General features: G+C 43.3%; 1 protein-coding gene across 1 annotated transcript in view; it reads right to left on the bottom strand.

Moving 5' to 3' along the window:
- Positions 1-2,847: 2,847 nt before the first annotated feature.
- Positions 2,848-15,307, bottom strand: part of LOC121662334 (transcription factor jun-D-like) — a 12,939-nt gene continuing 479 nt past the window's right edge. Inside the window, exons 2-3 of the mRNA XM_042023379.1 lie at positions 14,290-15,301; positions 2,848-8,073 (exon numbers count right to left, since the gene is read on the bottom strand). Of these exons, the coding sequence (XP_041879313.1) occupies positions 14,347-15,301 (955 nt within the window). The 3' untranslated portion in view covers positions 2,848-8,073; positions 14,290-14,346. The remainder of the gene's footprint in view (positions 8,074-14,289; positions 15,302-15,307) is intronic.

Below are 15,307 nucleotides of genomic sequence, written 5' to 3' on the forward strand. Positions count from 1 at the left end.
GGCCTCTGCCTTCCTTAGCAGACACCTGTCTTTCAAAACCGAGACAGCCTCTCAAGCAGATGTAATAGTTGCAGCCAAAAACCCATTTCATGTTCCTTTCAGGTGGGCCCTATTGCTCAGGGCCATGGATGATTGAGCTGTTTGATGTCCTGCTCCCTATGAAAAAACTGGACCTGTTCTACCAGGTCCAAAGGAAAAAACTTGTTTGATTAAAGGAAACAAACACACAAAAAATGACCAAGAAAATAAGCAAAGGATGAACATTCAACCCCAGACATAGCTACCTCAGGTAATGTGTTCAGAGCTGCTGCTGTGTTGTAGGTTATGTGATGCTGTGGCTACAGGTGCACAGGAACTGCCAGGTCAGAGCAGAGCAGTAGCCCTTTCAGCTCATACGTATGGCTCAGAGAATGACTCCACAGGTTACTAAAAGCTACAAGGTGATGGTTAGGAATTATGTGCTCTGGCTGCCCTATTTGTCTTCTCCTGCATCTCCTGTTCTGGGTTGCTGGATAGCTGAAGAATGAGCTTTGAGACACCCTCCAGAATCCAACCATTACGACGCATCACACACAGTAGTCATATCATGGGACATGACAGGTATCCAGGGATCTGTGACTGGCCTTTGCAACTTGGAATCTCAGGAATCAGGCCTCCAGCCCTGCCCTACTCACCGACCATGGGCTGACATCCATCCAACCACCTCCCTGAATTTATGAATCCATCAGTTACAGTCATTAACTCTCCACCTGCCTTGCAGCTGGGTCTTTCTGGGACTGACATTTGAGAGTTGTAGCAAGAATGATGAAGACATGAATTTCAGATTTGGCAGAATGGCTCAGATGATGAAACATCTGCCCAAATCTTGTAATTTACACTTCCTGACCTAATTTACAGTTGGTGGGGGGAAACCCAATGCAACTTGCATGTCATATCTTCCACATTGCTATGTCACACTAGAGAAAAGGAAAACTTAGAAATTACTTTAGTGCAGCCAGCTACAGATGAAACAGAAAGTAACCCGCTCACATCAGGACAAGTGAGAGAAGTTCACAGCTATTTTGTGTCACCTACTATTTGACTTCTGGCAACTGATGCAACTGCCAGATCTACCTGAATGGCCTGTGCCAGAACCTCAGCCACCCAGGCTGAAGGAACAGAAATAATAGGCTGCAAGAGAACCAATGGGCCTTTGCCTCCCTTAGTCTGGAAGATGTGCAGGGACGAGGAACAAATTATGAGTTGCCGTTCTGTGTGGTTTTGGAAGTTGTGCAAGGGCCATGCCTGTTTCCCTCTTGCAAGGAACCCCGAGAGAGAGGCAGAAGAAAGGGAAATTCTCGGAAGAAAAAAAAAAAAAACCTGAACACAATCCTGCAGGTTATTCAACCAATGGGAAGCACCCACTTTCATTCCACACCCTCTGGATAATAAAGCACAATCAGTCTCAACTATCTCCTTCCTGAGCACTTCTGAAGGCACCATTCTGAGGCACTCAAAGTCAGAGAAACTCATACCTTAAAGAGAACAAGCAGACTGGTTCTTATATCACATATGCTAAATACTTTTCCATAGAACCATGCTCTGAAGTTCCAATTGACATAGAAAATTAACAATACGCTCAAACATCTATCAAACCATTAAAAGCACAAACCATTTTGTTGTTCTACTTCCCCTCTGCAATTAATTTGGAAAGCATGAAGATTATTGCAACAGTGCTTCAGACTCCCCCATGAAGAAATCTGTCTTGAGTGAAAACCTGTAAGGAATGGTCTGACTAGCATGTGTGAAACACAGCCTGAAGCCATGCACGACATTGAGATTAAAAAGCATTAAACAACTCCCAGAGCACTGAGGGAGGCACAGTTCACGTTTAGAAGTCACAGTAGTCCCACACCAAGCCAATAATGCGGTCATAAACCTAAGCGCCAACATACAACAGCATGAACAACAGTGTGATTACAGCTTCCTTCCCCTCCCCCAGCTTTGTCATGCCCCAAAAATCCTAGCATTCGTATCTTAAACCAGAAAACATTCCCTCTGCTGTTTCTTCAGTGCCAGACCTGGAATCCACGCGCTCTAGAGAAAAGCCAGGGTCCAGCTGTGTGCCGGCGTGTGAGCTGGCACAGCCAGCGCCACCGGCACTGCCCTGCTTCCCAGCTCTCACTTCAGCCGGGCATCCTCGCAGCGCTCCTGCTGGGCCTTGGCACTCACTCCGCCCAGCGTCGCTAGTTTGAAAGATTGTATCCGGAAGGCAGGGCTGCCTTCCCAGAGCACGGGAGCTTTCAGCTGGGACTTCAGAAGTGTTGTCAGCACGTGGGGATGTTTACCGAGTAGCTCTCCTGTAGGAGTATGTCAAGATGTATCAATGTCCATAAGAACGATCATGGGAAAGAAAACGAAATCCCTTATTTCAACAGCTTTACTCCAGATCTGGTTCAGAACAATTCAATTTGCAAAAAGGTTTTACTGTCACTCGTTCTGTTGAACCAGAAAAGTCAAGACACGGCTAAAAGGAGACCCATCCCACAGGGCTGATGACTCCAGTCAGCTTTTCTTAGCAAGGGCCTGAAATCTGATATCATCAGAGCTGGACTGTCTCTTCTCTTTTGCTCTTTATAAAAGTTTACTTTCTGAGTTGCAACTGCACTAGCATATACGGAAGTTACCACAAAGAGCAACATTTTTACAAGAAGAAATTTGTTCCTCCTTGCACTTTGGTAAGTTCACACAATCAAAGGAAGCAGTGTTATCAAGCATGGTTTAAAAATACTTCTTAAAAAGCCCAAATCACTATGCCTTAAGCCTTTTAAATTTCTTGATGAAATGATAAAAAAACACAGCCAAAAATATGAATATAAAGCAGTTTTAATTTTCCTCTAGATATTTATATCAAAGAAATAATACTCATGTCCAAGTACTGTACATACAATATCTTCCTTATAAACTCTGTAGTTTAAAACACATGTACAAAATTGCACATTGCAGTTTGCAAAAAATCATAAATACCTTTTTGCATGTAAACAATTCCAGCACAAGGATCAATGTTATACATTCCAAAATGTCTAAGTGTCTGTTCACAAACAAAAACAAACAAAAACCCCACTGTGATCTCCATAAAGGTCCTAATGTTACAAATCAATCATTAACAGATTTCTAACTGATGTACTACACACAGGGATACATAAATGAGCACAAGGCAAGTCGCCTTTTAGTCATAAGTACTTAAGACAGAGGCTTGGAATACAATCCTGCTGCCATTTAAACCCACGGTATCCATCCCACAGAATTTAGTGGTAGCAGCATTGAGTTAATTTTTCCAAGATTGCCAATTGCAGTATGTCTTATTTCCAATTCTCAAACAAGTTGGCTACCACTGAACAGTAGGAATTTGAAAATTATTGTAAACACAGTTATCACTGTTGTATATTCAGTAAGTTACAGTATTTTCCTAAACACATCACTAAATTAAGAAAATGTTTTACATTTAATCAAGTGCAAGATGCCCACTAGTATTGTCCACTTTGTCTCAGAAATAAGTATTTTGAATATAATACTACACAGTTAGTAAAAGTAATGTAAAAAAAATTACAATGGACATAATCCTCAGCTGTGTATTATTAAGCCCTGTAGCTTGTTTACAGAAAAAAATCACCACATCAGAAAAAAGGTCTCAGAAGTGCCCTTTAAAATCTCTCCTGACCAAATCCAGCAAATGAGTATCTACTGAATTTTGTTTCACTACTATCTCCATCTGTGTGCAATGTCCTTGCCAGCACACCTGTTGAAGACTTCCCAAAATTAATCAAGTTTTTAAAGGTCCATGATATCCATACAAAATTACTTGTTTTGTTGTCTGTTTTGGGTTACTTTTGTGGGGTTTTTTTTGTTGTTTCGTTGGGGATTTTTCAACCTGTTCACATGCCGTAATTTCATAAAATTCTACCAAAAGCAGAGATTTTTAAAGGGTTTCTCAGAGGCTTCCCCTGTGCCAGCTAATTTAGTAAGGCAGAATAAGAAGGTACACATAAAGCCAACTTACAAAAACCCAAGAAAGGATGTTTGGGAAAAACACCCACCCACCAACTAGTTGCACATAAGCTGCTGGAAGAGCAAAGCCCAATTTGAACTGCTCTGCTTCCACCTTTTGTTTTGAAGAGCTACCCTGAAGGAAAAGGTTTCAGTGCCATGCTTGAAGGCCTGTGAAGAACCAGCTTGAAGAATTGTAGGAAGTGGCAGTTTGCTCACACTTCTTTTGGACAAAAAGAGAGCTTGGAGATGCTGGTGGTGACAGAGCAGGGAGGGGATTCTTGCCCTTTACAGGAAATTCCTTATTCTGTTAATCAGCATGTGGCATGAATCCCAGTAAGGACCACAGAACTTGCATGATACTACCAGCAGAACCAGCCCATGACATTGCAAGGTATTGTGATTATAGTAATGCAGATCATTAAGTGTCTTCTGCATCATGGAAGCTTAGCAAGAATCAGAAGCCATCAAGGGTTTTCAAAGCTGGGTCCTATTGCCCAAGAGCTCTCCTTTATCTTACGGGAGTTAGTTCCTCTGTTGAACTGATAGAAAGACATCCTGCACAAAGAATGATAGATTTCATCTTTCCTAGTCTGCACCTAACTGGAGCTACTCCTTTCTAAGGGGATCTCCTTTGAGTCATACAGGATTAGCCACCACAAACACCACGCAGTGAGGGCACATACGTGGTCCCCTGAACCTCAGAAAGATTTTTCAGTGTAGGCAGAAATTGCACTTACAACAAGCCAGCTTTAGATGAGCCACTACAGGAAAGAGAAACTGCTCTGGAAGAATGTCCTACAACTCCACAGATGGAAAAACACAGAAAGCCAAAGAGCTACTTCATCAAAAGTCTTATTCAGCAATACAGACCCAGCCACCTCTCCTGGTAAGATGCTCCATAGGGAGTCTAAGAATTACCTTCAGATATCATAAACTAGAGGTAACCTAACAGATTGAGTTTTAAGGCCCAGGAGGCTCAAGGCCCTTCACAGCAGAATATCCCTGGTACTGCCACCTCTGAATCTCTCTACTCCTCTCCCCTTCTCTCCTTTTCACCTTAAGAAGCCAGTAGACCCGTTCCTGATTAAGAAGAGTGGGAGTGGCAAAAATCAGTAGCTAAATTTTGGTGTGCGAGAGGCCTATGCAGACTTGCCTATCATTTTCTATTTAAAAGACAGGAATTGCACAATACTATATTGCAACACTTACTCCCTTCCCTTTGTCCCGTACAAAGTAGCAAAGCGCAACCAAAGCAAAATCACTGTTGGGAGTGTTTAGATTGATGGCTCACATGTCAGAACAGCGCTAAGCGTCTCTGTAATTAACAGCACTTTGCAACAAAGTAAAACAATTCTCCAAGATATACTTGTGTTGGGCCTTTTATTTCGGGTTTGGGTTTCTTTCTGTGGGTCTTGGTTTGGTTTTGGGGCTTGTTTTTTTGGGGGGGGGGGGGGGGGGGGGGACGGGAGAATTAAGGAAGCCTGAATATTTAATTTGTTACACACGGAGGAATGCTCAAGGGGCTCGCAAGAACTTGTTTTGCTGCACGTTGAGCAACACCACATGGCAAAGCCTTGAAATTAGAGCAAATGCTTGAAGACAGGGCGTAGCTGTCTTTTGGAGCTCGTCCTTGAAGGGCTGCATTTTATTAGAGAGCAGAGCTTTGCATCACCAGTCAGCATGCAGACCTGGGCTTTACTTGATGACATTTCAGTATGGTGGTTGCCATGGCTTTAAATAAATAAGGGTAAGTGTGAAATCAACAGTCATCAGGCCAAACAGGGAGGGGCACAGTTTCTAAAGAAGAGACATTTAGAAGACACTTAAGCAGTAATAACAAAACAAAGTAAGTTAAAAAGCATTCTGAAGAGTAGTCTTAATTATCTGCCACTTAAACATGCAACAAATATTACCATTAAATACTGTTTTAGAGATAAATATTATTTTTTCCTTGGATTCCTTTTTTTTCTCCTTCCTGGTGCTGAAAAATTCAACTATCATCTCTCATATTCCCAGTGGGGAAAGGAATAAAGACATAAACTTTATTAGACACTACTGGCCTGCTGGGAAAGTGGTATCATACCACGTAGACATACCAGCTTGTGCGGTGATTTCACTTACAGGGTGCACACAAAGACTGTCAAAAATCACAAGGATTTACAATTCGATTTTACTAACTGGCCCAAAATGCTTTGGACAGATAACAACACTTTGGCAGCATTTTTGGAATCCCTATTCTGAAGGTGTCATCTTGCAGACTATAAATAGGTGTCCTAGCTACTTATGGCCATAACTTATGTGACATTAGACATAACAAGAACATTTAACTCCCTAACAGTATTTCCTCAATACTTCTGTCACCCTCCCATGAAGGATGTTAAAAGACAGAATGGTAAAAGTTGGAAAAATCCAAGAATTCAAACTCTGGCTCTACTCATGAAGAACAGCAAGTTTTAAATCAGTATCTTCTACTGCTCTCTTTCCATAGCAGTTACTACGGAAAAAGAAGGAGACTATCCTAAATACACTCTCTGGAACATCACACTAACTTTACTTGACACTACTCCATTGCTTCTGCCCTGCATTACAAGAAAATCTGGAGATTTATGAAACAGAGGTGTGGGAAAGATTGTCAAGTTCAGTATGTTATCTTTCAAATTACTCAGCATGTACCAGAAGACTATCTTTAGTTAGTTAGTTAGCTAGTTAGTTAGTTAAAAACTGTTAATCCTTAAAGGTCAATTTTCCATATGAGGCAGGAGGGACACATCCCTTGGGGCAGTGGGAAGCTCTCTGAAGAGGACAAGAAAACGGTATCAAACAGCTTCTCAGAGTTCAAGCTACTGGCCATGATTTTTCACATGTTCAGTCCATTGTTTAAGAACAGGGATGCAGTGAGAAGCCTGACTCTTAGTAGCTTCAGCTTTCTCCATCTATGACAGAAGTAATACCACAGTTGTACAACCACTGATTGTAACGGAACAGTTGCAAGACATGCTTTAAGGTACCTATTAGAAAGGTTTTCAAATTTATTCAAATAAATTTTGAGGTAAGAGTAAAACAGGACTCAACCTAAAAAAGTAACTGGACTTGCAAAATCAAAACAGAGACTACGACCAAAGATTTTTTCTTTCCTCCCCCTTGTATGGGATGGGAGTCTGTTACTGACCTCCAGCAAGACAGCTATCCAGACCCTATTTAGCTGACTTACAATTCCACCCACACTTAGTTCTTAACCAATAAGTAACAGCAGTAGTAAATCTTATCAGCAGTGTGCTAAAAATCAGAATCATTGTATTAGTGCACAGTGAACTGGTCATATCTATTATCTCCATGTTAGCAAGGCTTCAAACCTGACCATCACTTCAAAGCATTCCTACAGAAATGGTCATTCTTTAGCCAGAACATTTACTCCTTAAACTATTGCAGACCCTGTTTGTTACCAGTACTAGAAATTCAGAGCAAAGCTCAATTTACAGCTAGCTATGCTATGGATAGAGACTTTTTGACAGCAGACAAAAAAGCAAACATCACGTAGGTAATTAATTAGGGTGACTCCTTCAAAACATTATTTATGATAATCATCATTTCACCTTACAGTAAACTACTACATATGAACTGCAGCACTTCAGATAACATTAAGGCTAAATGTGACTTTAAAATAAGTTCTCTTTTTGTGTTAATTTAGCATTGCAAGATCTGACAGTTCTCCAATTTGAATGGAAATCTAAAAAATCACCTTGTGACCACACACAGAAATGAAGGTTAGTCTTCTTCTGGAACAATTTGACCACAACAAAAGAATATGAAAAATCCCATTGTGTACTGTTGCAGCTAAGAAAATCACAGTTCCTTCCTTTTGGCCATCCCCTTCTCTATGCATGCTGGTGTCTATGCACAGCACCTCCACATGCATTTGCAGGTATCTGTGTGCTTCAGAAGAATTAGTTCATAAAGGCTGGATTTGCTGTTTCTTCAGTTAGTCCTCACTGACTTGAGAGGATACCGCCCAAAGCAGGACTCCAGCACAAGAACTCATGTCCCCTGCAGACACAAGATCAAGACTCAGTGTTTTTACATAAGTAACACACTTTTGTCAAGACTACTCAACTGAAAGTTGCATTTCAATACACAGCACTGGTGTGAAGATACAGATCCTAGACAGGTTTCCTTCCTCCCCACCACTGTTTCCCCAGTGGGACCCTGCAAAGGCAAATCAAGCAAGGCATTCTAATTGACCCGTATGAAGCCAACTGTTTCAACACTCAAGCAGAGATCCGGTTTGTGACTACACTGATGCAGAAAGTAAGCCTTCAGATATGCAATAGCTTAGGAAAAAGTGCTCCCAGACTAAAGCAAGCAGCAAGGATCAATGCCCATAGCAAGGCAACAGGATGGTGCCTTGGAAACCGCTCATTATGATTTATGTGTATACATTTCTAGATTCTTTTAGCGACACACATACAACAGCAGGTTCTCCACTGTGCCCTCACTGTTGCAGTGCTTCTCAGAAACCTACATTTAGCTTGTCACACATGACCAATTCATGGAGAAGTTGCTTCTGTCCCGCCTCCAAGTTACTGAGTTGTTATGAAGAGAGAAGTTTCACAGCACAAACAGCTGCAAGACACTTCATAGGCTAAAAAGAGACAGATCTCTGAATCACTGGAGAGTAATTATGAATTACTAAAACCTCTTGTCTCCCATAATGTACCATAATGGCCTAAGTCTCCATATATTCAGATTTAATTCAACACCTTCATAGCAAAGCTGCACAGTGTGCAACATGATTAACGAGTTTTTGATAAACTTTAGATTCTGCACCTGTCACAGGAGCATTTATCATTCTTCATCAGATACACTAAACCCAGATGCAACCCCATAACAAGTGACTGCGGTGTGAGAAGGATGAGTTAACATTTGCAGGATTATTATGCACTGTGAAAGCTTTCTGTCCAAGACTTTTTCTGCTGATACAAGTCTTGCCAAATACTGAAAGAGGTGAATCCCTGACAGACTTTACTGTCCACCTCTGCTGGAAGATGAGCAGTCACTACAAAGAGTACTGATCAAAAGAAGTGACCAACGAGAAACAAAACAGGCTAAGAATTCTTCAACACTCATTCTTAAGTAAAACTTCAAACAAAATACTGGAAAAATGGAAGTGGTTTTGTACAAATCAAAGATGTACGCAGATATGTCATACTCCAATTTGTCTACTTGCTAAACATAGAAACTTGGAGAATCAAGTCAGGAAAGAGCAAAATTATCCAGCAGCAGTCACAGCTGCACATATAAATAAACGAAAATGTAACTCATTGCTTTTCCTTTTTTAACTTGCACTCGAGAAGCAGGACACATAAAATGCATCAAAGAATGACTTACGTTACAAGTAGATGGGTTTTTTTCTCTTGCATAAATATCTCAGATATAGACAGCAGCTCTAAGAAGCTGCTGGATTCAAATAGTTAAGACTCCAGTTATGGCAGCCAAGATACTGTTTTCAGCACAACTAGTAATTCAGACCAGGCACGCACCTGTACTTCAGACACTATCAAACAATACTCTTCGGTACTTTGGGAAGCATCAGTGACTTATATAACTGTTTAAAAATTACTTGCCTAACAAATTTCAACTTTGACAGCTGCAAAATGCAGAATGCATCTGGGCTTAACCTGGGGAGATCACTCCTTTGTCAAAGGTGAGACAGAGAGTCAACCAGATATTTAAATGAATAAAGGATGCCTCATGACTCTTTGTTCTGTAAAGACATAAACACAAAGACAACAAGGAACTGTCTAGGGCCACTCTTATCTTGAACAGTGCATGAGAGTCAGTAGTGACTACTGACATGCAGTGGAGAGTCCAGATCTGTTGAGATATTTACCTTTTGGAAGACCATCAAAGGGTCATAACAGAAAACACAACCATCAACACCAGAATCACTCCTCACCATGATCAGAACTTACCACGTCCAAATACCTACGCTTCTCAAAGTACATGAAGTACTTGTGTTTTTGGAAAGGTGCTCTAAGCATACTAAATGGGCTTGACCTGGAATCACAGTGAAAGTTTTAAAAACAACTCACCAGCTACCTGGAACTGTCTGGAGACCTTGTGATTCCGACAGACTTCACTACACTGGAGACTCAACCAATCAACTTTCTAGCAATGGCATCATTTGAATCAGTGTTATCAGAGTAGCTTCCTTGCACTCAGAGCAAGCAGGGGCAGATCTGAAGGGGGCTCCACCCTCTGCCCAAGGAAGGACTGAACAAGACCTCCCTTTACTTCCCTCTCCTACTTCCCAAGACAGAAAAGATCTGATAACAATTCAAATAAATCAAAGTCATATATGAATCAAACTATTGTGCCGTAGCACCTAAATGAGAAGGCACTTCACATCTAAACCAAGACACCAGTTCAAGCACATTCAAAAACTGCTGAACAGCAAATGAGATGTGCACAGGAGCAAGCACTCAGCAACCAACACAGACAAAGGAGGAGACTGTAGTCTCCACAGCAGATTACAGGTAGGGCAAAGAAACAAAGATGGACAAATGTTTATTTGTAATGGGTTTGCATCTGGAATGAAAACCAGATTAGAAGGACATGAGGATAGCCTGCAAATCAAGTCACTCAAAAAGAGTCTTTGCAAGGACTAGCAAATAGTGTGCAAACCTGTAACAAAGCATGATAGTTTTGAAGAATGAAGAAAAATGCTAAAAAGAACTGAGCTAACAGTGAACATAAACTCTTTTATTCTGCGGTTTTAATCTTTTCGTTTGCTTTTTTTTGAGTTTTGTTTTTGAGGGGTTTTGTGTGGGTTTTTTTTCTTTCTTGCAGTAACACACAGCCAACTTGCTTGGTGTTACTGAGAAGGAGCTACATGGATGCAAATCATACAAACAGTCTGGAAAATTTTTACTCAGTATCTATCTTTTAGCATCTCACAGTGACCAAAGTTTTTGGCAGAAAATCAAAACCTAAAAGACACATACGTTTAGCAACAAACTGAAGCAAAAAGGCATACAAAATAGAGAAGCCATATTTAAAGATTTAGGAACACAGCAGGGCTAAAAGTCAGAGTATTGATACATTTTAGAAGACAGGAACATTCAAGTCTGACAGCTGCAGCAGGTAAGTACTCCTGAGTCTTTTTATATTGGTTTAAAGTGTTAGGTGCTTAGGCTTCCCACTCAAATACCTGCAAAAAATGCAGCAACCTCTAGCAGAACCAACCCAAGCAGGAAAAAAACCCCAACCACCCCAACATTATTCTCAAATTTTGTCAGTGTTAGATCCTATTTTTTAGCCTAAATGCCACCTAAAAAAAAGGCATTTATAAAGGTAACCTGCCACTTTACAGAAGACACTTTCTTTTGGACGACTCTACTACCAGAACAGTAGCCTCTGGCAGAGAGGTGGAGCTGCCAGCCTCACTAGTAATCTCTCATCAGTCATCAGGGTAAGAGAGCTGGCCTGTCACCACTTCTACCACTGAACAGATGTCAGCTAGAACAGAAAGCAGGCTATCAAAGAAGTTACCACATGAGGTCTTTGAGATGCTGGGTGCAAGACTCCTCTTGCAGAAAAGTTCAAACTCAAGTGAGGTAATGTGGGGTGGTTTTCAGCTTTAACATTACCATGCCGAAAGGGGGCAGCTCATTATAACCCTGCTAGACTATAGACCACTAGAGCCTTGCCCGTGTCTGGGAAGGGGAACTGCAGTGATTTCCCATGCCTTATGGATCCCCCATGTCTCTCGGATATTGCTAATTTACTATGACCAGAAATTATGACATAAGTAAAGACCAAGTATTGCACAGTTTCGTTCATCATTGTCCTGTGTTCTACCACAAGATCTTTACCTAGCCGTACACTCATTTGCAAAGACAAGGACCAAAGTAATAGTGTTTACCCATGTAATTTTTTATGATTTTTTCCAGGATTCCTTAAAAAAACCCCACCTCACTACATATGCAGTAAAGTATCTCACATCTACCAGGCAGCATTACCTCTCTCACTAGGGAAAAGTGTTAAGTGTGGGGGGAAAGAAGTTTTTTATTGGTTTCTCCAGACTTGCAGCAACTTTGCGGATGGGTGATGACTACCAAAGTAAAAACCACATTTTTCACCCAGTTATTATTTAACAGGCAGTGCTACAGATTGTATGCTGTATGGTTCAGAATGCCCTTAAGAAATCTTTAAACCTGTGCTAAGATCAAAATATTTTTTTATCTGCTCATTGGTATTTCTAACAGCAGAAAGTAATGTTACAGGCAATCATGTTCAACGACCAAAAAAGGCTCTGGTGACATGATTAAACAGTTATACAACGATTAATATGGCTTCTACCTAATTTGCATATGCATTACAAAAAGAAATATCCTCAGAGCATCTCAGCTACAGTAACAGTGTAACTATGCATTTTCACATAATTTCATACATGTGCCAGGAACAACTATGCACTAAAAGGAAAAGCTCATACACTTGACTGCTGCAGCTCAACTTTCTGAACAGATAGCGCTCACATATCCCCAATAAAAGCATGAAAAACTGTGAGTCTATCTCTTTCTCATTGTATTTCAAATCATCAGCTGTAGCCTTCAGAAGAAGTAAGAGATGTTTACCAGCTCCTGAGTGGCTTTAACGGATCTGAGCAATTGCAGTACACCTAGAGATGTCTATGCGCTCTTGGCTCCTCATATGATTCCCCCTTTTCACCAGCTGGCACAGACACATATCCCCATGAAAGATTTGCCTCTGAGTTCAAGCAGAGTTTTTAGCACAGTTTCAACGAGGGGAGAGGGCCCCACACAGCAGCTGGATCGGCTCAGGAGAAGCCCTGCCTTCCCTCAGCAGCAGGGCCGGCCCGCGGCCTCCGCACGGAGGGCCTTCTGGTGAGGTGACCATCACACTCCGACAGACCCTTCCCACTGCACCATTGCCACAGGGCTCGGCAGCGCTGCGCTAGCGGCTATACTCAAAATACACAGGTGCAGCAGAAGCATGGAATGCAGTGGCACCGAGCAAGGGACCTAAAGCTTTCAAAAACTTATTGAGGATTATGTCTAATCAGAAGAAATAGTTCCTTTGCTATACTCTTCTACTAGTAAATTCTCGACAAAGAAATAAATCACACCAATTCTTCCCAACCAGAAAAACATTTCACATTCTAGCATCAACTCTTTCTGTCTCTAGAGTATTGCAGAAAGTTTCTTTAGAACGATGTAGACCAAGAAGCAAGATACACAGATTTCTACTGAAAAATAAATCTAGTTCTCCATAATATTTCTGTGATTTATTCAAACAGAATACAATGGAATTATCACCTTTACAGCTAACCCACCCCAAACCTGAGCCCTTTTCTGTATAGCACTGAATTGTTACTATACTATGGAAAGAGCACACACTACTGGAATGTACACAGTGAAGGAAAAAAAGAGAAAAAAAGTAAAGCTCTTTTTGCCAAAGTAACCATTTTCTCTACTAACATGTTATCTAGAAAAATAAGGTCTAGGCAACGTCCAAAAAGTGTTCAAGTTTCAATAAATAACTATCAATGCCCCAAGTTTGCACTGGCACAAGAAATATGGAGCATACAGGTTTAGAAAACTATTTTCTTATGACTGAGTCAGCAATGCATTTCAATCTGTTTAAGATTTACAACAAAAATCATTTCCCTCCAAGGTTCAACTTGCAAATCAAAGCCATGTAAGTGCAAGAGCACCCACACAGCTGTCTTAACTCTCAATGGCAAATTAAAGCTCTAGAGAAAGACAGTATTTTTAAAAAAGTTCTTTATCAATACCAAGAAAATATACATAGCCATATTATGTTTTAAATATATATATACACGCACATCTTTTCAAAAGGTACGATTCTGGCTGGTTTTTTTTTTAAGTTTGAAAAGCTTATCCATTGCTATACAGTTCAGTAAGGTGTATTAGGAAACACACGTTTTATATCCCCCATGAAAATAAAGTTGAATCTTTCTGTAAACAGTAATTTTCTTATTTTCGGAAATCTCTACAGACCTCAAGTACTTCACTGAAAAACTAACAACCACCTGCCCCAGAACCACCCACGGAAACCCTCTCTGCTGAATGCGACATCGACAGAACTCGGGAAACGCTTAGCAACACCCGGCTCTCGCAAAAAAACGCCTTCTCCGGGCGCAAATAAATAATAATAATAATTAATAATAATAATAAAAATAATAATAATCATAGCAGAAGGGCGGCGGCGGGCGCGCACCTTGGCCCCGCGGTGCCCCCGGGCGGGATGGGGCCGGGGCCGGCGGGGTGTCCCTCCTCAGCAGGCGCTGGTCTCCGGCGCGGCGGCGGCCGCCTCGGGGGCAGTCTCCCGCGGCTGGGCGGCGGCGTGAGGAGGAGGAGGATGCCCGGCGGCGTTGATGTGGCAGCCGGAGGAGAGGTGGCTGCGGACGCGACCCTGCAGCTGGGTGACCTGGGCGCGGAGGAGGTTGGCGGTGGCGGCCAGCTCGGCGTTCTGCCCCTTGAGCGCCTTCACCTTCTCCTCCAGCCGGGCGATGCGCTCCAGCTTCCGCCGGCGGCACTTGGAGGCGGCGATGCGGTTTCGCAGCCGCTTGCGCTCTGCCTTCAGACGCTCCTGGCTCTCCGCGTCCAGCGGCGACAGCGACGGCGGCGTGGGCGCGCTGCTGCCGCCCTCCCCGCCCGCCGACGGCGGCACCTCGGGCACGGTCTGCGGTTCCTCCAGGGACCGCGCCGGCGGCAGCCGGCCGCTCCCCAGACCCGCCGCCCCGAAGGCCAGGCCCGGCGGCGGCGGCGGGGCGGAGGCGGAGGAGTAGGCGCTGCCCGAGGGGCTCAGCGGCCCCGCGGGGTTGAAGCCGCTCAAGTTGGTGTAGACGGCCGGAGGGTCGGCGGCGGCAGTGGCGGGGGCTCCCGGCGGCCCCGGGCGGGCGGTGCAGCAGGGTCCCGGCGCGGAGAGCGGCGGCGGGGCCGCCAGGAGCTGGTTCTGCTTGTGCAGATCGGCCAGGGCCTTGACGAAGCCGTCGGCGAAACCCTCCTGCTCCTGCGTCACCGGCTGCCGGTAGAGGAACGGCCCCGCCGCCCCGCCGCTCCCTGCCCCAGGTGCCGTCGGCCCCGGGCTGCCCGCGCCCAGCCCCGCGCCCCCCTGGATCAGCAGCTGCTCCAGGTCTGCGGCCGGTGGCAGCTTCAGCAGCGGCAGCTCTGCAGCCGACCCCAGCGCGGCCTCCGGGCCGCCGCGGGCCGCCGCCGCTCCGCCGCCGCTCCCC

The sequence above is a fragment of the Corvus kubaryi genome, unplaced genomic scaffold (genome assembly GCF_017639235.1).
Source record: "Corvus kubaryi isolate FWS band 111438036 unplaced genomic scaffold, C.kubaryi_AGA036_p1.0 37249, whole genome shotgun sequence".
In the NCBI taxonomy this organism is placed as follows: Eukaryota; Metazoa; Chordata; class Aves; order Passeriformes; family Corvidae; genus Corvus; species Corvus kubaryi.